The sequence below is a fragment of the Rattus norvegicus genome, chromosome 7, assembly GCF_036323735.1.
Source record: "Rattus norvegicus strain BN/NHsdMcwi chromosome 7, GRCr8, whole genome shotgun sequence".
NCBI classification, from domain to species: domain Eukaryota; kingdom Metazoa; phylum Chordata; class Mammalia; order Rodentia; family Muridae; genus Rattus; species Rattus norvegicus.
Genome location: NC_086025.1, coordinates 9,633,869 through 9,656,449, shown reverse-complemented (window position 1 = coordinate 9,656,449; position 22,581 = coordinate 9,633,869). Strand labels below are relative to the sequence as shown.

The following is a 22,581-nucleotide window of genomic DNA, read 5'->3' as shown; positions in this document are numbered from 1 at the left end:
ACAGGTGGAGATCGGGGGAACTGATCGGCCTGAGCTTCAGGAGCCTAAATGGCACATGGGAACTGCTCTGGGGTACTATGGGGAGACAACACAAGAACATGTTTTTTGACTCTTTAATGGGTCATTGTGACACTGATCGTCAGCAGCGTGATATATCTCTCTTCACATGGGAATGTCGACAGCAAATCAATCATGGAACATCATAGAGCCGGAAGGTCACGTGGGGTCGGTAAGAGTACTCTACATGCTAAAGTGACAGTTATCCTCAAAGGAACGCCAGAATGTGTGTAGACCACCGTCACCTCTGAGGAGGGCTCAGCTGTGCGCAGCTACCCAGTTATAGGAAGTGTCCAGGATGGGGTCTCTTCACCTTGTCCAGGAACAGCTGGGGGAGCGCTGAATGTTCCCAGGATGCCACCCTCCACCGCAAGGCACCCAGCCCTCCACAGCTGCAGGGACAAGCCCATGATGTGTAGTGACAAACTGAGGGGCATACATTGGACTCCTCCACTGACCCCCACAACAGAACCTCAAGACAGACCACAATTCTGTGGAACAGAAGAAAATCAAAGGGACATCATCCCTGCTGTCAGCAGCCGAGCTGTGGAAATACCCACAAGGACACTTCGGCCGGCCGGCCTCGTAGGCTGTGAGGAGAAGCATTAACAGCTGGTCTGAGCCCCTCTTCAGAGGCCACCAGTTGGGATATCTGAGGACAGCAGCAGCTCTAAGGGTTCCTCCAGAGGCAGCACGGGAACAGACCAGTGGGGCCACATCCCACAGCCGCCTTTGAGAACAGGAAGTGGAGCAGCCCGTTCCTGCTGGGGGTCAGGATGGCCTTCCTTGCCAAAGGAGTGAAAAAGGATAGTAAAAGAAGCTGATGCAACACAGGACCTCTGCGTCACACAGCGGAGGCCGGAGGTGTTAAATTAATGCTGGGTGTGGAGACAGTACACGACAAAGGAGAGGTAAGACCCATCACATCTTTCTCTTGTACATCCTGGACTCTGCAATTCAGCACTGAGACAGCGTGGTCTTCATTTCCTCCAGCAGGCTGCTGAGCAGCGTGGCATCGCTGCACTTCCCGTCCACTGACACGGAGCTCTCACCCTAGGGGACAGGCACATGCACATACTGCCATGCCCGAGTGAGGGGGAGTGGGGGCGCTGCAAATGCCACTTCTACCCTCAGATGGAGCCTACACCTTATTTTGTTTTTATGTAGCCCCAACTTGCCTGGGGTTTAGTAATCCTGCCTGTCCCCAGAGTGCTGAGATGGCAGGTGGACAGTGACAGCCCTCCAGGGCCTGAGACCGTTCTGAGCCAGCCCACCCTTTCCTTCCTCTTGCCTTGTGTCCCAAACCTAGGTGCATCTGGAGGGTCTGGTGCAACCGTGGCAGATGGGTTGCACCCTTGGGATGGGACCTTGAAGGGCAGCCCTGACAGGGAGGCATGTACAGGGGAAGCCCGGCCTCTTGTCAGGGCATCGTGGGTAGCTGCAGGGCAGCGGGCACTGCTGTGAGCTCACCTTCTTCACCAGCAGGCAGACGTGATGGCCCTGGATAGAGCGGCTGTACATGGAGGCGCAGGAGTCTACTCGCTCCACAACTGCAACAGACAGGGGAGTGAGGTCCACACTCCCTGGCAGGCCTCTCCAGCCAGGACTGCCAGACACAGGAGCTGGAGTCCACACTGAGGAGACACTCAGGGCTGCAGGCAGGAAGGGACTGACTGATTCCTGGGATAAAACCACCAAGAGCGATATCACCCTGACATTACTTACCAGAAAAATGGTGGTAGAAGCAGATCTTTGCCAGAAGATTCTGGAAAGATATACTAATGCCATCAACTTTGATGGAGTTCATGCTCAGGTCTCCTGACTCCAGCAACTTGGCAAAGGCATCGCTGTGGGAGGACAGAAGAGAGTGAGGGCAGGGCCTGGGGGTCAGGGGTCACCTGGCATGAGGGATGCTGAGGCATGAGGGCAGCTTCAACTGACAGGCATACAGGGTTGTCCTCCAGGGACAGAGAGGCAACCATCTGCAGAGTCACCTGGCAGAAGAGGTGGCCTAGGTGGAGGCAGCATACATGTGTCTACTGTGGTGGGGTGGCCCCTGTGATGATGGCTAAGCACTGTCATGTCACTTGCACCTCACAGCCCACATCACCAAGTTCTATGTCACCCTCTCCTCCCCCAAGCGGACGGTGAGTGGTGGGGTGGAGGCACACACCTGTAGCAGGGGGTGGTGATCAGGTACGAGCTACAGCTGAAATGCAGCCGGAAGTCCAACTTCTCATGGGTGGCTCCTTCATCATCCTGCGAGGAGAAAAGTTGTGGGGTGGACTTCCCAGGCAGGCAGGCATTTTCCTGGGATGCCCATCATCCCCTGGGTGGGGAGGGCACCTGGACTGCATACCTTGGCAATGAAGGACAGCGTGCCTTTGAGCTTCTGGGCCATGACGATGCTCTGAATGGTGAACACAAACTGGGCCTCATTGGAGACGCCTGATGGGAGACATAACATTCAGTGGGCCAGCACTGACCCTGGGGTGTCTGTCCTAGCTGACTGGGATGCTAGAGTGACAGAAACAATGGACACTGTACACTGCTGCGCGCAGCCCCGAGTCCCAAGTAAAAGCCAGCACGTGTGACTTCACCATGCCCTAAGAGTAGCACTGATACATGGGGTATCAAGAGCTTGGGGCCAGGCTGGAGAAATGGCTCAGCGGTTAAGAGCACTGACTGCTCTTCCAGAGGTCCTGAGTTCAATTCCCAGCAACCAGATGGTGGCTCACAACCATCTGTAATGAGGTCTGATGCCCTCTTCTGGTGTGTCTGAAGATAGCGACAGTGTACTCACATACATTAAATAAGTAAATGTTTAAAAAAAAAGAGGAGTTGGGGATTTAGCTCAGTGGTAGAGCACTTGCCTAGCAAGCGCAAGGCCCTGAGTTCAGTCCTCAGCTCTAAAAAAAAAAAAAAAAAAAAAAAAAAAAAAAAGGAAAAAGAGCTTGGGGCTTTTCACTTCAACTGTCAACTGTCCCTGGGAGCTCTAGTGACGTCCACTGTGTAAGAGCTAAGGTGACATGTAGGGAAGGGTAAAGCTGGCTGCCATGGTGAAGGCTAGGACCAAGGGGGCTCACCGGGGGGCAGCTGGAAAGGCACAGGCACACCATCATGCACTGATGAGCCCTCTGGCCTGGCCATCTTGGTGTTGAGTGAGTCTAGCACGTTGAGTTCCATGTTCTTCAGGAAGCTGCTGCTCTGATTCTCCAGGATGATAGACACAGTCACTTGGCTGTCCTTCTGTAAGCTGGCTTGGACGTCATATGTCTGCATGAGCAAGGGCGGGGTCAAGGGCCAGGGAGCAGCTGAGGGGAGGGAAGCTCACTGCCAAGATCAAGGAGAGTGACCCCTGTAAAAACTGCCTATGGGACCCCAGATCCTAGCCCCTCAAAACGCGCTCTTTCACAAAGCTGCACCCAGTTCATTGAGTCAAAGTCTTGTAATATGGCATTGGTTGGTCTTGATCTTGCAATCCCCCTGCCTCTGACCCAAGGTGTATGTGCATAATCGCTCGCTTTGTCTTTGCTAGCAAAGCTGTCCTCAGGTGGCCTGGTCATACTGGGCTCCCCAGCCTCGGCTAGGCTTCTGAGATTAGGTCTGCATTGACACCTAAGCTTGGTGCCTGGCTACTGCCGCCAGTCCCACAGGGTCTCTGAGGATGGTTTGCTCCGCCAATGGCCCTCCCTGCAACCATCAAGTGTTACTTACCACTTTAATGTACGGATTCTCAGCCAGAAGGCAGTAACTGGACATGGGCTGGTGGAGGAGAGACACCCTTGTCAGTTGTGGGGTACAGACCCATGTTTGGGGGTGACCCGCTCCCAAAAAGCAAGAGCCACCAGATGCTGCTGGGTCATGGGTCCCTCATCAAGCACAGGTTCTCCCAGAGTACTGCTCCCAGAGGCCCTGGGTGGGTTCTCTCCAAACCCCTGGGTTGGCAGGTTGTCAAGCATGCTCACCGGGATAGGTTCCTCCTCCTCCTCTTCCTCCTCTGCTGGCGCACCATTCTCTAGCTGCACCACCTGCTTCCTCTTGGCTTTCTTTTTGTCTCGTGGCCTCTCCTCCTTCTCCTTCCTGTGTTTCTTCTTCTTGTGCCGGGATGATTTCTGAAGCAGAGTCTAGGCTCAGGCCCCACGTCTCCCACAAGAGGTACCCCATAATCATCCTCTCCCCTTACTGGATGGTGGGGACCTCAGGGAAGGGGAGCAGATAGGACTGAAAAGCCGGGAAATGCACAGGTCATCATGGCTGCAAACCAGGCCTGGTAGACACAAGAACCTTGGGGCTGGGTTGGGGATTTAGCTCAGTGGTAGAGCGCTTGCCTAGCAAGCACAAAGCCCTGGGTTCAGTCCCCAGCTCCAAAAAAAAAAAAAAAAGAAAAAAAAAAAGAAAGTACCTTGGGGCTGACACATGAGTGGCAAGAGCTGCTCAGAGGGGAGGGGGCTGGGGAGGTACAGCACAGGTCATCAAGACTCACTGCACAGGAAGGACAGTCCTATTGGCCACACCACAGAGGAAGAAACACTCAGAGCGGTGGGCCTACATTCACATCACCCAAGGGCAAATGGAACAAACATGAGGCCCAGCCGAAACCATAGCAACACATGACCAGGAGCAAGGCTCCAACACAGCACACATGGTGGCTTAAACATGGGGCTTGGGGCTGGGTTGATGGCTTAGTGGTTAAGAGTGCTTGCTGCTGGGGGCTGGCGAAATGGCTCAGAGGTTAAGAGCACTGACTGCTCTTCCAGAGGTCCTGAGTTAATTCCCAGCAACCACATGGTGGCTCACAACCATCTGTAATGGGATCTGATGCCCTCCTCTGGTGTGTCTGAAGACAGAGACAGTGTACTCCTAAGTAAAACAAATAAATCTTTTAAAAAAAAATCCTTATTTGTTAAAAAAAAAAAAAAAAAAAAAAAAAGAACATGAGAGATGTTCTCAGTGAGTCCACTGAGTGTGGAACTTATCACAGGCACTGTCCAGAACACGGACATCCAGAGACAGCAAGTAAATGTGAGATGGCTGGGGTGATGGAATAAGATGTCATGGTGCACAGCTTAGAAACTGCACTGGAAGTACTAGATCCCTTTCAGAGACTAAAGAACGAGGACCACAGCCATCTATGGAGGACACACTACAGAACCCCCTTGTGAGCATGCCTATTGTGCTGGGGTTCAGGCACAACACAATCTTGGGGTAGCTTGTCTCACCCTTTCTTGGTCATGATCCATGTGGTCCTCCTCGTCCTGGGGCTCTTCCCCTTTGAGAACCTCACACTCACCCTTAGGGGGGGTGACAATGCTCGCAGCAAGTCCTTCCTGCAGTTGGGAAGGTCAGGGTCAGTTTTCAGGGAGGGTGCAGTGGTATTCCTGATGTTCAGGGCTTCCTGCTTTAGGAGCAGTAAGAGAACTCTGAATCCCACGTAACCAGTGCTGTCTCTGCTTGAGGGCTGGGACATACTCCAGGGAATGCCTTGGGGACAGACATCCTGCTGGCCACCCCTCTACCTCACTGAGCTCTGCCAAGCACAGAGTCCCATAGGACAGCAGACACAGACCACAAAGTACAGAAGGCCAGCCAACCAGGTATGTGTGGCTCTCACTGCAGGGGGATGCCTGCCACTCCCTGGCTCCTGGGGAAATGTACAGGTGAGCTCCCAAAGACATACAGAGCAGGCACTTACCGTAGATGGGGCAGGGACGGGGGCAGCAGCAGGTGGCGGGGTGGTGGACAACCAGAAGTCTAAGTCCTCACCCTGAAGTCACAGGAGAGCACTTTTGGCAAAGACACGGAGAGCCAGGGGCAAGGGCTGGTCTCCAGCCAGTTGCCAGTCTCACCTCCCTACCATGGGCCAGACCTGACTGCTGTGAGGCAGCCATGGTGAGCCACAGGTGCTCAGCTGCACCACTTGCACCATGATGGCAGCCACAGCCATGAGGCCAGCTAATGACTGGAGTGGCATCATGGTGAAGCAGCGGGCCTGAGCAGGAGGGTGTATGTGTTCTCACAGGCTGGCCTAGAGGACTGGGCATTCCTCCTTCCCCTGTCTGCTGAGTACTAAGATCTGTGAGATGGGCAGGCGGTGCAGCCAGGAAAGTAGACCACACATCACCAAAACATCACACACTGAGCTATACCTCAGAGGCATCAGTGGAATCCTGGGCTTGATCCCCAAACTCGGGGAGTAAAATGTATTTTAGCCAGGCCTGCTATTAAATCTACCCAGGAAGTCAAGGAAAGGGGACAGCATCTTCAGGGCCAGCTCAGAACAACTAGCGAGATCTACTTTCAAAGGCAGCGTAAAGCAGCCGGAGAGCCCAGTGCATGGCACACACCTTTAATCCCAGCCCTCCAGAGGTACAGGTCTCTGTGGATTTGAGTCTAGCCTGGACTACACAGTAAGTCCCAGGATGGCTGAAACTACAGAGTGAGACTCTGTCTCAAATAAATAAACAGAACAAGCAGGTGGGGGCTGTGGGGGGAACTGGAAAAGGTGGAAGTGAGCTGTGATTAGACATAAAGTGAATAAATGAAAAAAGTAAGGGCTGGAGAGATGGCTCAGTGGTTAAGAGCACTGACTGCTCTTCCAGAGGTCCTGAGTTCAAATCCCAGCAACCACATGGTGGCTCACAACCATCTGTAATGAGATCCGATGCCCTCTTCTGGTGTGTCTGAGGACAGCTACAGTGTACTTAAATATAATCTTTAGCCCAGGGATGTAGCAGGGCAAATGCTCACCTAGAGTGTGCACATGTGCCAGCATGCCCCCCATTTCCCCCCACCCCTGAACAGTTTGTAGATAGCGGCTGGCTTGCTGTGCAGGCCTCGCTGGCTCTCTTGCTCACTGCTTCCTACTCTGCCCCATAAACCCCATGCAGCCCTAGCTTCCCACCCGGGTTCCAGTCCAGGAGCACCTTCTTGTCCTTCTTCTCCCTTTCTCTCTCTTTGGGCTTCTTCTCCTTCTTCTTGGGCTTCTTGCTCTTCTTCTCCACCCCAGGCACACCCTCCTTCTCTGGGGACTTCACTGTCTCCGCATTTCTATGTTTCTGGACAGGCAGCTTCTCACTGTCGGCCAAGGGCCTTGGGAGAGGCGGGGATGTGGGGTCACCAGGCTGAGCTGCGGCCCACCCCTTGGGCAGCTAGCTGGCCCTATGAATCCAGAGGCTCCAGCAAGTGGCTGCAACAGCCAAAGTGCCAGGAGCCCAGACCCTGCACCCTCCATATCCAAGTGCCCTAGCGTTCCCTCCCTCTTTTTGTGTACGTGACAGAGTATGTCCATGTGGGATGTGGGTGTGTACATGTTGGTGCACACATACCTATGATCACATGGAGGACAGGGGTCATGTTGGGTTTTTTCTCTGTCACTTCCCACTTTATCATTGGAGATAGGGTCTCTAACTGAACTGAGCTTCCTCATTCAGACAGGCTGGCAGCCAATGAGCCCAGGGATCATTCAGTGCCTCAGCTGCTCAGGCTGGGTCTCAGTGAGTGTTGGGAAATACGCTCAAGTCCTCACACTCACGCAGTAGGTGCAATACTGAGCCATCAGCATAGCACACAACACCCCCATCCCGAATGTCCCCAAGCCCATGAACTTTCTACCTTAGGCTAAGGGGAACAGGGACCTCACCATCCCAGGCACAAGCCCACCCAGCCCCCAGTCTGTTCCTCACCCCTCACTTACTTATCTAGGTCAATGTCCAGTGCCCTGTAGGGGTCATTGGGGTCTTTGTCATCCTCATCACTAGGCAGAGCATTCTAAGGAAATGGAGGGGTCAGAGTTCAGTCAACCAACAACCATAGGCACTGCTGGAGGCTCCAGTCCCGTCTGCTGCAAATAACAATTGTCCAGACAACCCCGCCCACACCCACATGTGTCAGGCAGCCTGGGAGCACAGCCTGCAGTGGCACACATAGAGTGAAACACTGTCCATCGTGGAGAGCTTGTGCAAAAACAGCTCAATGTGTGGCTGTCTGCACACAGCGAGCCTGCCCTTTTAGGGACACACAGACAAGCCTGTTGTAACCAAGGCTGAAAGAGCTGGGAAGGGGCTAACCTCAGGCATCTCCTCAGTGATGATGTCCACACGCTGGGCGGGGGCGATGTCCTCATCACTCTCCGTGGGCAGGGAACTGTGGCGACGCTTGCCCTTCTCCTTCTTCTTCCTTTTCTTGTCCTTCTCCAGCCGCTGCCGGTGTCGCCGCTGTTCCTCCAGCTTCACATACTGGTCTGACATGGGCATACCTGTGGGGGAGCATGGATGGCCACAAGTCAGGGACACCAAGAACCCCATCATGTCCTGACCATGAGTGTAGCGCCGGAAGACACTTGCCTGGAACTTTCAGAGGCACGGAGAGGTCGATCTGTACCACAGGAATGTGCTCCACGCCTGGTGCGTCTTGGTATCGCTGAAGGAGAAGCATAGGGTGTCAGCGAACCTCAGGGACTCAGGAGGCAGGAAGAGGGGACTAAGAGTAAGGCTCCAAATGCAGCCTGGGAGCACTACTCATAAGCTGCAGGCTCCACACAAGAGCAGACCCCTGGAACGTGATGTCACAGGGCGTGAGGAAGCAGGAGCTAACTGTAACCTTGGTACAGTTAGGGTCAGACTCAAATCAATCCATGACGGTCTCTTCTCTTTCCTTTCCTTCTTTCTTCCTTGGACACAGGGACTTCGGGCTTGTTTACAACTATGTAGCCAAGGGCAACAGTAATAGAAAATTCCATCTCTTGGGGCTGGAGAGATGGCTCAGGGGTTAAGAGCACTGACTGCTCTTCCAGAGGTCCTGAGTTCAAATCCCAGCAACCACATGGTGGCTCACAACCATCTGTAGTGGGATCTGATGTCCTCTTCTGGTGTGTCTGAAGACAGGGACAGTGTACTTATATAGAATAAATCAATTAAAAAAAAAAAAAAAAGGAAGTTCTATGTCTACTTCCTCAATGCTGAGATGACCATGCTTGGTTGATGTGGTGCTGTGGATGGGACCCAAGGTTCATCCATGCTGCACAAGGGCTTTACCCGATACCACTGTAGGGTCTGCCCACAAAAGCTGAAGCCTCCTAGGGACTTGAGGATCTAACAGGCCCACGTGGAACCAGCACTTCCAGTGGGTACAATAAGCCAGCTGGGCAGAGGGCCTTCCTCAAGGCAGTGGTCACTGCCCTGGAACATCATCTAGACCACTCAGGGCTCTCTCCATCCAGACCTGGACACAGCACAGCCCTGCACAACTACAGCTGGGACTACACAGGCACAGCCCCCCCCAAGGTCTGGTGAGGGGAGGCTCAAGGACACTACTTGCCTTCTGCGGGGATGGGGAGCTCTTGATGTAGAAGGGATTGTTGGCTTGCTCCTGCTTCCGGGCCTCTCGCCGCTGTGGGGATAGGACTCCACATGAGCATGTGCCTCACAGACATGCCCATCCAGTTCCCAAGATCCCAGGTGGGCAGGGAGGGGTCCTGGCAGGAAGTGTGAGGACCACCTCCAAGGATGAGCTCAAGGATGGGCAGACCACATGAGGCTCCTGCCTCCTGGTAACAGGAACGGCCTGGGTCTGCCCACTGTGAGCCTCAGCTTCTGCCCCCATTCCTACTCCCGCAGGCTCAGAAGCCTACTCTGGTGTTCCTGCTGAGCGTCCAGAAAGGGGAGTTCATGGGGGCTTGGGGGCTACCCTAGACAAGAGGACAAGGTAGAAGTCAAAGGTCCTCTGTCCTCGGTATCACAGGCTATGTCTGGCAGTGTAGTGGAGCCCTAGGTGCCCCTAAGCCTGACAATCAACCACTCTTGGGAACAGCCTCTAGCTCAGGCTTCTGCCCTGTACTGGGTGCTACTGAAATGTCGAGCTCACCCGGGCCAGCTCCTCCTCATCCTCCTCAGGCTGCCGGCGCCGGGTGTGCCTTGGCTCCTCTTCATGAAAGATGGCCTTGGGTTTCTCATCCTCAGACTCACTGTCTGAAGGTGGCTCATTGATCCAGGCATCCAGGTCTAGGCTGGAAGTACAGAGGAGGATCACATAGTGTCCTTGTCTCCTGTGTTGTCCTACCATGACCACCGCAAACATCAATCCTTGGCAGAGGGCCACCATGCATCTGAGACTTCCTTCCACACCAGTACCCCAGGGATCAAGCAACCAGGGATGCCACCGCCCGACAGGAGACACAGAGATGGGAAGGTAGGAAGCCTGGGAGGAGACAACAGAACAGGAGACATACAAGAACTGTGGAGTCTGGCAGAATAATGGCAGGCAAGGGGACCTGGAGGACCAGGGAACAGGGGTGCCGCAGTTCCAGGATGGAGTGGCTTTATGTGAGTGAGCAATGGCAGGCTCAAGCTGTCTAGTTCCAGGGCCCTTTCTTGTCCCCCTGGCTGGTGGCAGGTCATGGGGCGTGAAGTCCCCTTTCTAAGTTCCTAGGTCAAGCACCAACAGTGGCCCCAGCCACCTCTCTTCCACATCCCCAATCCTCACCCTTCAGGAACTGGGACCTTCTTCTGGGCCTTGGGGGCCACAGGGTTCAGTTCCCCAGCAAACAAGGCGCTCACTTCCTCGGCCACCGGCACGCCTTTTGCTTGCAGCTTCTGTACATGCTTGACCAGCTGCAGGATGCAAGACGCCTAGGAGAGCAGCGGCCAACAGTGGGTGCCTGCAGCAAGGCGTCTGAGCATGGAGTGCTAGTCCCTGGCCTCTACCCATGTAGAACAGCTACAGACCTAGTTAGGTCTGTGACCGTCTCCCGACAAGCAAAGACAAGCCTTATCAGGGTCAGAACAGTAGGACGCTCAGCTTAGATGGAGAAGACATGTAATGTCACCTCCTGTGGAGCCACCTATGGCCACTCAGTCCTGTGCTAGCTCTAGTTCTGCAAAGACAGCTGCACTAGGCAGCCCTTGCTACCATGCTGCACAATCAATCCCAACAAACGTCAAGGTGGGCTCAGTATGGGTTTATACTTCCCACAGGGCTCAGCTTGGGACAGCTCAACCACAGATGAGTCACCACCCAGACCTAACCTCTCCAAAGGACAGTCCCCAGAGACCTAGCAGAAGCTACATGGCACCTGGTTCAGTGACAACTTATATTACCATGGGGTGCCAAAAGCAGCCTTGGCCACTGTGCCCCAATATTTAGGTGTCAGCCCCAGACTTCGGCCCATTGTGACTCAGTGACACAGCACATACCTGACACACACAAGCTCCTTGTTCAAGCCCTACCCTACAACAAACAAAGGTGGTCCCAAACGAGCTCTTCTACAACAGCAGCAGAGTCCTGCCCACCCTCACCACCTCCTACCCAGGCCTCTCAGGCCTATCCACACCCAGTCCCTGCTCACTGGCCCCAAGCCCCAGGGGGGCAGAGCTGGGATAGAGACTCAAACAACTCACTTTGGAAAAAGGAGAAACTCTCTCCCATCTACTGGCTCTGTTGGGGACAAGGACCTGGAAAGGGGCTCAGGGTATCCCCAGAGTGTCCTTGGTAACACCACTGGGGTTCAAGGTGCTGTGCAGGGAGCTGTGGAACCTTTAGGAGGCTACCTGACTGGAGGACCTCTGGAGCATGGGTGGGCATCCCTGTACTACTGCCGGACACATGCCAGCCCTGAAGTACCCATAGGGCATGAGCCACGGCCACTGCCAGGTTAGTCTCAGCTGTGAGTAGAATCCCCAGTTGGCAGCCTTACCCGCTCCTGCACCTCCAGGTCGGCGCTCTGCACAAACTGTGGCAGCCGCTCCACTAGTAGCTGGGTGACCTCCTGTGCCCCCTCAGTGTCGGCAGCCTGCTCCTTCTGCTGCAGGATGGACGCGTACAGCTTTACCACGTTCTGCACATACACAGCCTGGATGTGGCCGGGCAGTGTGGTGACCTTGGGCCGCAGCATGGCCTCCAGGGTTTGCTGGGGCCCCTGTAGGTGCCTGGGGGACAGGGGCTGCATGAGGGTACCGAGCATGCCCACAGGCCCATCTCACAAGTCAGTCAGGCCAGGCTACGTGAGAGCTGGGCTTCTCAGCTAAAGCACAACCTCGGGCACCTGCTCTCACTGTACAGAAGCGGGGAACCAAGAACCATGAATTTTTTTCTTTTTCTTTTTTTTTTTTTTTTGGAGCTGGGGACCAAACCCAGGGCCACTGAGCTAAATCCCCAACCCTAAGAACCATGAATTTTACAAAGGGGCGTTGTTTAAGCAACAATGGCAAAGATGTGACCACCACTAGTAGACACAGAAGGCAGGGAACCCATGTGACTTATATGGCCGACACACGGCCATTGATTTGTTCCTGGTAATGAACATTTGCCTGATATAAACGAGTCCCTGGGTTCAATTTCTAGCACCACAAAAACCAAATAACTTCTCCTGGCATCCTTGTGTTGTGCTGCCCTGTGGGGTTCAGAGGAAGCTCGCCCTGGGTCCTCAAAGAGCAACTTATACGCAGCCTCCATGGGCTGAGCTCTGGGGCAAGGGAGGTGCTGGGCCAATTGTGGGTTTTTTTCCCAGAGAGATGTGCTCCCCAGGAGACTTCTGTGACAGGCAGAGTTTACCACTTGACAACAAATGCACACCTGTGTGGGTCACAGCTGTCATGTGTCCTCTGGGCAAGTGTGCAAGGTGGAATCCGGCCTACCCACCTTAATAGTCCTGGAGCTCTAGGAGAGCAGTGGGGACAGGCTCACTCTCAGCACTGTATGCTGAGGCCTGGCTCTGAGGGTGGCAACTTGCCCAGCTTGGAAGTCACCCAAAGCAGAACAGATCTGCTTCATGGTCTAGAGGGCACTTCCCACAGCCAGTGTGACCCAAATTGGCCAAGCTACTCCATGGAAGAAGACAGATAATCACTTGGGCAGAGCTGCCCAGAACTGATCATATCGGGCAAACTGCCCACATGTCCCCCCACCAGGCCACCTCCGAGGGCCGCACCGACTCACTCCGAGAACTCCCCGCAGATCCAGGCAGCAGCATAGAGCACCTCACAGATGCCGTTGCGTTGGGTGCTGCTGGCTACCAGGTGGGCACTATCAAGCAGCGAAGACATCTGGGACACAGCAAATTTTCGAATGGCCTTGACCCGAATGGCCACGTCCAGCATCTGTGCAGCAATGAGGTGACCATGCCGGGTGCCCTCCAGTCTTGTCAGCTCCACAAGGATGCTGATGTACCACTCGAAGTTGGTGATGTGCTGGTAGTTGGACTGGCTACAGATGTCAATGATCTTGGTGAGCAGCTCGTCACGATAGGTGGTGCCCTCGGCCTTGTCCACGTGGGTCATAAGCTTCTTCACAATTTCCATCAGGTTCTTTTTGGACACCTGTGGGAGCACGGCAGACACGACCAGCCATGAATACTGACAGCCAAGATGGAACTCATGAGCCCAAGAGGGATGGCTTCCTCCCCAAACAGCAGAATTGTATCTAACTAAGGGAGAGTGACAAGACACTCTTGTACTGGGTACCCAGTCCCATTCCTTATAGCCTGGACAGGTGCCATCGGCTGACCGTAGCAGGCTCAAGCTGCTATCCCAGCCTGGGCAGGAATGAATGACCCAAGTACTTAAGTTTCACAGGCCCCCATGCTGGCCACAGGGACACAGACCATTCCATAGAGCAGGTCAAGGGCACGCAGGCGGATGGACTCGTCTTTGTCATCCAGGCACTGCAGGATCAGGTCCTTGTGGGATTGCACAGACTTGGGATGTGTCTTCAGGATTTTAGACATGGCCAGCAGCCCCAGGTACTTTACTGTGAAGACCAAGTGGCCATTAGTTTGGGGACAGCACGTGGAACACTATGATCCATGGCTGCACCAGGGGTATGTCACCATTTCTAGCCTCTGAGGTCCTAGCTAGTGCTGCCTGCAGCTAATGGCCATTTTTGTGAGCCCCACCTCACCCCAGGAAGCCGATGTGGAGGCCATGTACCCCAACCTCTCACAGCATGGTCTACAGGCACAGCCTTCTGGAAACTGGAGGAACAGGATTGTAAATCCAGCTCCGGAACATTATAAACCTCCATCTCCACAGGCACCGGCCTTCCCAAGCACACACCCACCTACATAACTATGACTGACAAAAACTTACAAATAATTTAAAAATACACATATAAAAATAAAAAGAACCCTGCTGCGATTAGTGTTGTACACCTTTCATCCCAGCACTCAGGAGGCAGAGGCAGGGGGATCTCTGAGTTTAGGCCAGCCTAGTCTACAGAGTAAGTTCCAGAAGAGCCAAATAAGGAAAAGAAAAAAATAAAGAAAAGAACCCCAAGGGCTGGAGAGATGGCTCGGTGGTTAAGAGCACTAACTGGTCTTCCAGAGGTCCTGAGTTCAATTCCCAGCAACCACATGGTGGCTCACAACCATCTATAATCGGATCTGATGCCCTCTTCTGGTGTGTCTGAAGACAGCTACAGTGTGCTCACAGACATCAAATAAGCAAAATTTAAAACAAACAAACAAACAAAAATATAACAAAAAAAAACAAAACCAGAAAAGAACAGAACCCCAAAGATGGCATGTCTGAGGACCCTGCCCACAAGCTCTAAAGGTCATTGCCAGCCAAAATGACAGTGGCTGCTGGCCCAGTGCAGGCCTCATGAGAAGTGAAGGGAGAGGCTGAAGCAGGAACCACAGAGGACGCCTGTGCACCTGAAGCCTCACTTGTGACAGGTTTTGAGATAGTCACTCATCAACAGGTGGCCCAGAGATGCTTTCCAACAGCATGGAGATGAGAGGTTGGGGTGTGGAGTGGGGATGTGAGCCCCGGGCCCTATGAGGAAGTCTGTCAGGCCTGGCTCTAAGGTAAGGACTGGAACATGGTAGACTGTAACAGCCTGCCACTTGGTCTGGTAAGCAGCAGATGACATTGACACAGCCCCCATTTTGGAGCAGGTTTAAGTAGAGAGCAGTGTAGGGATGTAAGGAAGGCAGCAGTAGGTTGCTTAATGCTTCCCACTGGGGCTCAGGGTGAGGTTACCCAGACTGAAGAGGGACTGTGGACTTGAAGTCACCAAGTGCCCCCTCCTCGTGGTGAGTGCTACTACTCCACCCGCAAAGCATCCCAGCTAGAAGGGTGGTATGAGCACAGCAGAAGGCAGAGAGCCCAGGAGCATTTGGTCCCCTAGGTGTGACATTTCTGTATCCTAGGCATGGCATTCAGGAGTGATAGTCAGGGAAGGTGGTAGTGACTTACAGTTCTGGTCGGAGTCCTCTATCAGTATCCTCAACTTCTGAACGCATAGCTGAAAGGAAGAAAGCCACACAGGTCTGCACTCCACCACCATGCCCGGCAGCCCACCACCAGCCCTGACCAAGGGCATGCATCTGGGGACAGGAAGGGCAGATGACTGCAGCCTTCGCTCTGGCGACCCTGCTCAGCGTGACTAAGTGGATCACAGGCGCTACTGAGGACAAGTGGGAGCACGGGAACAAGGGCTGGGGCATGGAGTGTTCACAGCAGCTGCCCAGGCATGCTGCCACGGTCCCCACAGGGCAGGTGGAGCACAGTGGAGAAAGGAGGTGCCCGTGGGAGAGCTGGGGCTAGAAGACTCCCTTCACACTTGAGCTATTCCAGAAAAATAGACTTGGAGGTGAGGATTGCAATTATTTCCAGCTTGGCTGAGGAGGCCAGGCCTGGTCACCACATGAGCTGCTGTTGTGCTGATCTGCAGAGGCCCCAGAGACAAACCTGGATGCTGGCGCTGTGGTTGGGCATCCCGGAAGACAGTGAGATGAGCACTGGGACACATGGAGGTCGAGGTTAGTGCCCTGGGTTTGACCCTGACACCCTACTGACCCATCCCACCAACAGGGACCTGGCTGCCTGGTTCCCAGGAGGCTTGAGACTGCGTGTTCAGAAGGTAGATGGACAGGTTGGACCTTGGGAGTCAGGAGATCTGGCCTGGATCTCCCAGCCTCCTTAGAGGAATGGTTTTTTTTTTTTTCCTTTTTTCTTTTTTTTGGAGTTAGGGACCGAACCCAGGGAGCTAAATCCCCAACCCCAGAGGAGTGGTTCTTTTTTTTTTTTTTTTTTTTTTCCCGGAGCTGGGGACCGAACCCAGGGCCTTGCGCTTCCTAGGCAAGCGCTCTACCACTAAGCTAAATCCCCAACCCCCAGAGGAGTGGTTCTTAAACCAAGACAGGATTACACAGCTCCTACTCCTCTCTGGGATCTGGGGTAAAGACCTATGCTGGGCAGAGTAAGCTGGAGACCACATGCCATAGGCTATAGCTGGGATACGGAATGAGCTCACTCCCAGGAAGGGGTCCAGAAGCCCCACCTGCTCTTCCTGTGGCTGACAGCAGCCAAAGAGGAGTGTCAAGGCAGGCGCCCTCCCAGCAGGGCAGCCAGTGCACTCACCAGCAATCACGGTGTTCACACACTCGTACAGCAGGGACATGGCAGAGGTGCTGAGAGAAAGGAAGAAATGAGGACCCAGTCCAAGTGTGACATATAGACAAGGCCACACTGCAGGGCTCCATAGGAACGGTACCACTGACACCCTTCTAAAGCCCAGCGACACCATAATCATTACTGTGGCTCCTCTCAGGCAGGGAGTGCAGCCCAACACTGACCTCTCCCATCCCCAACCCTGTCCCTGTGTGTGCCAGGATGGCCCACAGCTCCTCCTGTGCCTCCCCTCTTCCAGAGGATCAGTTCAGATGGACATGGCACAGCTCTGAGGCCCCAGGATATAGAGGACTCCATGAATGCAGGGCTCGGTGTGAGTACAGCTCAAAGCTGACTCAACTGAGTGTAGTGGTGCACACGTAAAATCCCAGCTCCCAGGGCTTTTTGATGAATTCCAGGCAAGCCTGCGCTACAAAGCCAAATGTGCCTCAAAAAAATGAAACAGACTAAATAGGGTAGCCTTAGTCAGTGAGACAGGAGGGCATGGTGGACAGGGGTGTCAGAGTGCCGCCAATGCCCCTGCCCAGGGGAGACAGCCAAGGAGTAGCTACCTGTGAATGAGGTTGGTGAGAGGCTCGATCAGCTTCTTGCCCAGCCTGGGCTCCAGGGGAGTCAGGGCACCGAACTGCAGGGACGGGGTACTCAGGTCAGCAGGATGCCCATAGACCATGCGCCCAGCCCAGCACACACCCCATCCTTCAGCACTTACCAGTTTGATGATCTTGATGAGGACCCAGTTGTTGGTAGAGGATGTCATGAGCTTAAAAAACAGTGGAGCCAGAGACAGGTAGTTTTTAGGGTTTCGGCGCGCTAGCTCACAGATGACATTGACAGCTGCAGACTGCACCCCTGAGGACCAAGAGAGGGTCCACATCAACAAAGAGCGGGACACTCTACTACCAAGGTGCTATCTCCACCAACAGGGGCATCCCCGTTTACAGGGACTGTCCCCATCAGTAACAATGACACCCACAGAGCAGGACATCTCTCTCCCAGCAAAGGAGCTTCCTGCCCTATCTACAGGGCCTATACCCTGGACGAGAGCATGCAGTGTAGGGCTGTGGAAGTGTAAGGACACACAGAAGATTGTCACCACTCACATGGCAGGCTAGAACCCCAGGCATGTGGCACAGTAGACAGTTCCTGGACTGCTCTGAACAGAGGGGAGCTGAGGAAACACCGCTCCTGCTTTTTTTATATCCTGCCACTTTAAATAAGGTTTATTTTTGCGAGCATTTCCTGGCATTTGCACCTGTGTACCACATGCGTGCAGAGCCTGGAGGCCAGAAAAGGGCGTCAGCCCCCCTGGAACTGGAGTTGTGAATGGCTTCGAGCCACCACGCGGGTGCTAAGAACTAAACCTGTGCTCTGACCAGCTGTAGCTCTCTGATGATGGTCACCATGACCAAGGCAATGGTTTCCTGAGATTGGGTGCTGATGTGGGAGGAGACTTCTTTCTGGCGTAGGCATCCTTAGGTTGCCCATGCTCGTGTGAGCAGCTCCAATGACCTCTCAGCCTCTTAAGGCAGACCTGAGTGTGGGCGGCATTTGCTGCTCTGTGGGCTGTTCCTCCTTCTCCCTTTCTCCACCCTCTTTCCACCCCTAACACTAGATAGGAGAGACAAACTGAGAGGGAAAGGGGAACATAGTCATCGTTAGTCTACTTCCTCCTGACTAGGGACATGGCGCTCCTTGGAACAAGTTTGATAATCGCCATCAGGATATCTAATTTTTTTCTTCTTTATAACAAAAGGAGACCAGTAATAACCAACCAACAACCCACCCCTCCTCTTGGGGCCTAAGATGTGGCCCTGTTGGAGTAGGTGTGTCACTGTGGGTGTGGGCTTTAAGACTCTCATCTTGGTTGCCTGGAAGCCATCAGCCTTCAGATGTAGAACTCTCAGCAGGAGACGGAGAACTGCGGCACACCTGCCTGGAGGCTGCCGTGCTCCGGCCTTGATGACCTGCACTGAACCTCTGAACCTATAGTCAGCCCCAATCAAATGTTGTCTTTATAAGAGTTGCCTTGGTCATGGTGTCTGTTCACAGCAGTACAACCCTAAGACCCTAGCATTTATACAGCCTCTGAAAAGTCCCCAGAATTCCAAAGGTCACGCAATCTCAGAAACTGTTTGCAGCTGGCAAAACCACGCCTCTGCTAGAGCACGAGGCAAATTATAGTCAGCTGCTGCGGACAATCTGAAGCAGCCCCACATCCCATGCCTGGGATAAAACAAAACCATTCTTGCAGTATTTCTGTGCATGGTCACTACTGACTGGGATTGCTTCTTTGTTCTGTCACTGCTACCCTGTGTGGGAAGGACAGACTGGACATGGATCACACCTGTTCTCTCCCAGAAAGGGTAACACAGCCCCGGGCTAACCACTACCCTACCGAAGCACTCATTTGCTCACAGAAGCACAAACTGATACCAACCATGCTGGAATGCCTTAGCCTCCATTGCAAGGAGGCTTCCAAGGTGACAGCACTGTTCTCTATGCCTTCGGCTCAGGTTGACACCAAAAAGACCGCCCAAGGTATAGAGGAAGGAGCTGGACACGGGGAAGACCAAGTGGCCAATGCTTACCAGTTGTCAAATCTGTCCTATCTAGTGAAGCCCCAGCAAGATCTGCTTCCCAAAGATGGGAGGAGCACTCCTGGCCAGCACAGCAACTATACAGGGCGGTGAAGAGCCCCACCTCCACAATAAAAGGGCGCTGCCACGCCCAGCCTCAGTCACTGCTTACTTTTTCTGAGGCAGGGTCACATGGAGCCAGGCTGGCCTTGAATGCCTGACTTCCTGCTCCACTGCCAGGCAAGTGCTGCCATGCCCGCTCTATATGGTGCTGTGGACGGATCCAGGCTTCTGTACATGCCAGGTGGACGTTTTTTTCACCTGAGTGTAGCCACTACTTTCCCACTTTTTACCTGTGACAAGGTCTCAGTCTACAGCCCGGGACATCCTCCTAACAGTTCTTCTGCAAGATTGTTCCAAACACCTGAGGTAGAGGGAGTCACCAGGACCACTGGAGCCCTGTCACCTTCTGGGCTGGAAACATTTAACTAAACGTCTGACCCACTGAGGAGCAGTGCTTCCCCTAAGCCATATGCTGCTCTGGACCTCATGTCTTCCTCAAGAGGCCAGGAGGAACCTGGCAGGTTGGGAAACGTGAGGTTTTGAGGATGAGTCTCTTACTCTGAACACACCCAGGACCTGCACACTCATGTGCCCCTTTAATAAAATTCAAGGTGGGTCCCTTGTACCTCGATCTCACGCATCTGATTGCATGCTCTGCCTCCAAGGGCCTATGCTGCTGGGCTGTGTGGCCGCTGTGACATGTGGTCCCAGGCCACAGGACTTGTTCCACTGGAACGTGTGCTCCTCTCTGGAGGCCTGGGTGTTTCTGGCCCCTTACTCATCTCCTCCCACTTCTCTGCCTCACACACAGCCCAAGAGAGTGGGATACAGATGTGCTACAGCCCATCTCAGGATGTTGCTTCCAGAGCACAGAGCAGCACAGGCCCATGAGGAGGGACATAGTCATCAATCTACCTGTGTGTATCACAGGAGGTGCTTATGTGCTCAAATCTAACGGCTTTAATCAAACTGACATATGCTCCCCTGCAGCCCCCCCCCCATTCATATGCTCCCCTGCAGTCCCTCAAGGCTTCTGGGCTGGATAGATTAAGGTCTACAGTGCCCTATCCTGCCCAGTCAAGTCTGCAGAGGTGGAAGATGGCAAGACTGCTGCTCACTTTGCCACAGCTGCACTGCTCCAGGGGCCCTAGGGCCCACTGCCTTCAGTAGTCCGGCTGCGCTGGACCTATCAGGCAAGGAGTCTGTGGGCCACGGGGAGCCTCAACTAAGTCGGCGTACTACGGTGTACTATGGTTTGTGGCTGTGAGGCCATCACCAGCACCGATCAAAGGAGATTTGCAGCAGGGACCCATGGCCACCTTCCCACCATCCCCCATCCTCCCAACCCCCTCAGGAGCTGGCTGGGCAGAGCTTCCTGTCACCAACCTGGGTCTGGGTCCTCCAGCTTCTCCTTAAGCCGGGGAAAGGCAGGACGCAGTGACTCAGGGTACTTGAGGAACACTTTGTACATGATCAGCACTGCCTTCTTCCTGATGTATGGCTTCGTGTGAGACATCTGTGGGGACAGAAGAGTGGCTGGTGACTCACCTGACCAGCACCCCTAACTCTTCCACATCTTACTCCAACTCACCCAGAGCAGGCCCTGCCCCTGCCCTCTGTATCTGCATGCCTTAAGAGGCGCTAGGCCTGCAGGAGGATGCAGTCACCATGAAAGGTGATCTGGTTATAAGGTGTGGCCCTGTTCTCAGGCTGCCCTCACTCAAGCCTCCTCCAGGACACTCTCTGTACTGGCCTTGGTAGTGGTGGTGGGGTGGGGTTATTTTAGCTCATCAGGCTACAGGGGGCGCTCCATGCAGACCCTCCATGTTTTCTAGTCTACAGGGCTGGCAACTATCTGGGAAGCATCACAAGCTATGTCTACTGTGACCAGGCAATCTGTCACACCAGCTACAGCCACCATAAAGGGGTGGATGGGCATGGAGGGGTCCCAGTGGAGCTCTTTTAACAACAGGTATCTGCTAGATCTGGACGGTGAAAGTGGGCTCTGCCCCCTTGTGGTACTGAACTTTTAGACCACCAGGTAGGATCCAGAGAAGACCCAGGAGAAAGCAAGGCTAACTTCTGCTGTCCCATCTGCCAGAGCTGCAGAGCAGCCACTCTGAGGCCCTTTCTGTCTCCTCAGAGCAAGGGCTCAATACTGGGCTCTGGGCATCACTGGATGAAGGTAAACAGTGGTATAGACACACATAAACTCACCAGGGTCATGATGTCATTTGCCAGGTCTCTGGCAAGATCTGGGGTGACAAAACAGGACAGACCAGTCAGTGCCACTCCAGTGTCGTACTGGCTAGGGCTGCTCAGGTCCTACAAAGGGACAACAGGAGGGTCAGTGGCAATCTCTTGGAACTTGGAACTATCTGTATATCGGTAGCCCAGCACAAGGGAGCTTCTCACAGCTCCTCTACTGTCTTCAGAAACTTGAACACAGGACAGAGGCAAAGAACATAGAAAACTCTGTGTGGAAGCCACCAGGTCTCTGGGCTCCTTGGGGACAGAGGCTACTTTGCAAGTCATAACTCCTGGACAAGAACTTCCTGGTTCCTGGCAATGCTATAGGAACCTTCTGTAGTCAGCAACTCCCCCACGATACCAGGAACAGTCCTCTGGCTGTTCTGATCTGAGATGCTCTGGGCCATTACTAAGTCCATCCTTCTAATGCATATAGCCTGAGGCAACTTCTTCCCAGTGCCCTGACTCCCCACTCTAAGGCAGTGTGCCTGTTGCTAGAAGATGCACCTCAGTTATGTTGTACATGGGGCATGCTCAGAGTGCCGGCCTCATGATTAGTAACAGAACGTTGTGAACTTTAGGGCCTTTCCCCGGGCTCAAACAGCATCGGAAGCTATGATCAGCACTTTACCCTCAGTGTCACCTCCCAAGGGACAGAAAGGAAAGTAGTGGAATCAGTGAAAGCACCTCCCCCAAACCCCCAGTAGGAAAGCTCATCGGGAACACAGAGATGACAAGATGGCCTGGAGCTTGGCCTTGAGAACCCCATGCCCAAGTCCCAGGCTGTTCTAGACTACACAGTGGCTGCAAAGGCCCGGACATGCGCCCTGCTGTGTGGACACAGGTCTCAGCTGCACATACACCAGGTCCCAACCAGGACACCAGCAAGTTACTGCTGACCTCGGTGGTAGGACACCTTCTCTTATGGAGCTGAGCCCCTGTGTCTTAGACAAGAAGGCCTGACCCACAGCCTCACACACTGCAGGCAGACAGACAGTGAGATGCTGTTCTAGACTCTCAGCCTTGATCCAACCTGCTCACCTTGGCAGCCCATTCCCCTTCCTCCTAGAGCCCATATACCCAGTCCTCTCAGAGCCTGGCCACTCAGGTCCAGCTTCTTCTCACAAGGCTCATGCACTCAGGAGCACCCAGGAGCTCCCTTAGAGGGCACTAATCACTCAGACCCTGCTCTCCTCAAAGGCCTGGCCAGCTCAGGTATCTGTTCC

At 53.9% G+C, this 22,581-nt stretch overlaps 1 protein-coding gene across 4 annotated transcripts in view; it reads right to left on the bottom strand.

Annotated features, from left to right (window-relative positions):
- Positions 1–99: 99 nt before the first annotated feature.
- Positions 100–22,581, bottom strand: part of Ap3d1 (adaptor related protein complex 3 subunit delta 1) — a 35,442-nt gene continuing 12,960 nt past the window's right edge. The window contains 27 exon segments of one of the 4 annotated variants that reach the window (NM_001100719.1): positions 100–1,110; positions 1,528–1,607; positions 1,783–1,904; positions 2,231–2,316; positions 2,417–2,505; positions 3,144–3,333; positions 3,775–3,822; positions 4,026–4,172; positions 5,280–5,387; positions 5,753–5,824; positions 6,984–7,149; positions 7,754–7,827; positions 8,127–8,314; positions 8,403–8,478; positions 9,376–9,447; positions 9,922–10,063; positions 10,540–10,685; positions 11,750–11,981; positions 12,991–13,370; positions 13,655–13,800; positions 15,249–15,297; positions 15,744–15,793; positions 16,416–16,465; positions 17,018–17,091; positions 17,176–17,315; positions 20,492–20,621; positions 21,323–21,430. In NM_001100719.1, the coding sequence (NP_001094189.1) occupies positions 1,015–1,110; positions 1,528–1,607; positions 1,783–1,904; positions 2,231–2,316; positions 2,417–2,505; positions 3,144–3,333; positions 3,775–3,822; positions 4,026–4,172; positions 5,280–5,387; positions 5,753–5,824; positions 6,984–7,149; positions 7,754–7,827; positions 8,127–8,314; positions 8,403–8,478; positions 9,376–9,447; positions 9,922–10,063; positions 10,540–10,685; positions 11,750–11,981; positions 12,991–13,370; positions 13,655–13,800; positions 15,249–15,297; positions 15,744–15,793; positions 16,416–16,465; positions 17,018–17,091; positions 17,176–17,315; positions 20,492–20,621; positions 21,323–21,430 (3,261 nt within the window). In that variant the 3' untranslated portion in view covers positions 100–1,014. 4 annotated transcript variants of the gene reach the window in all.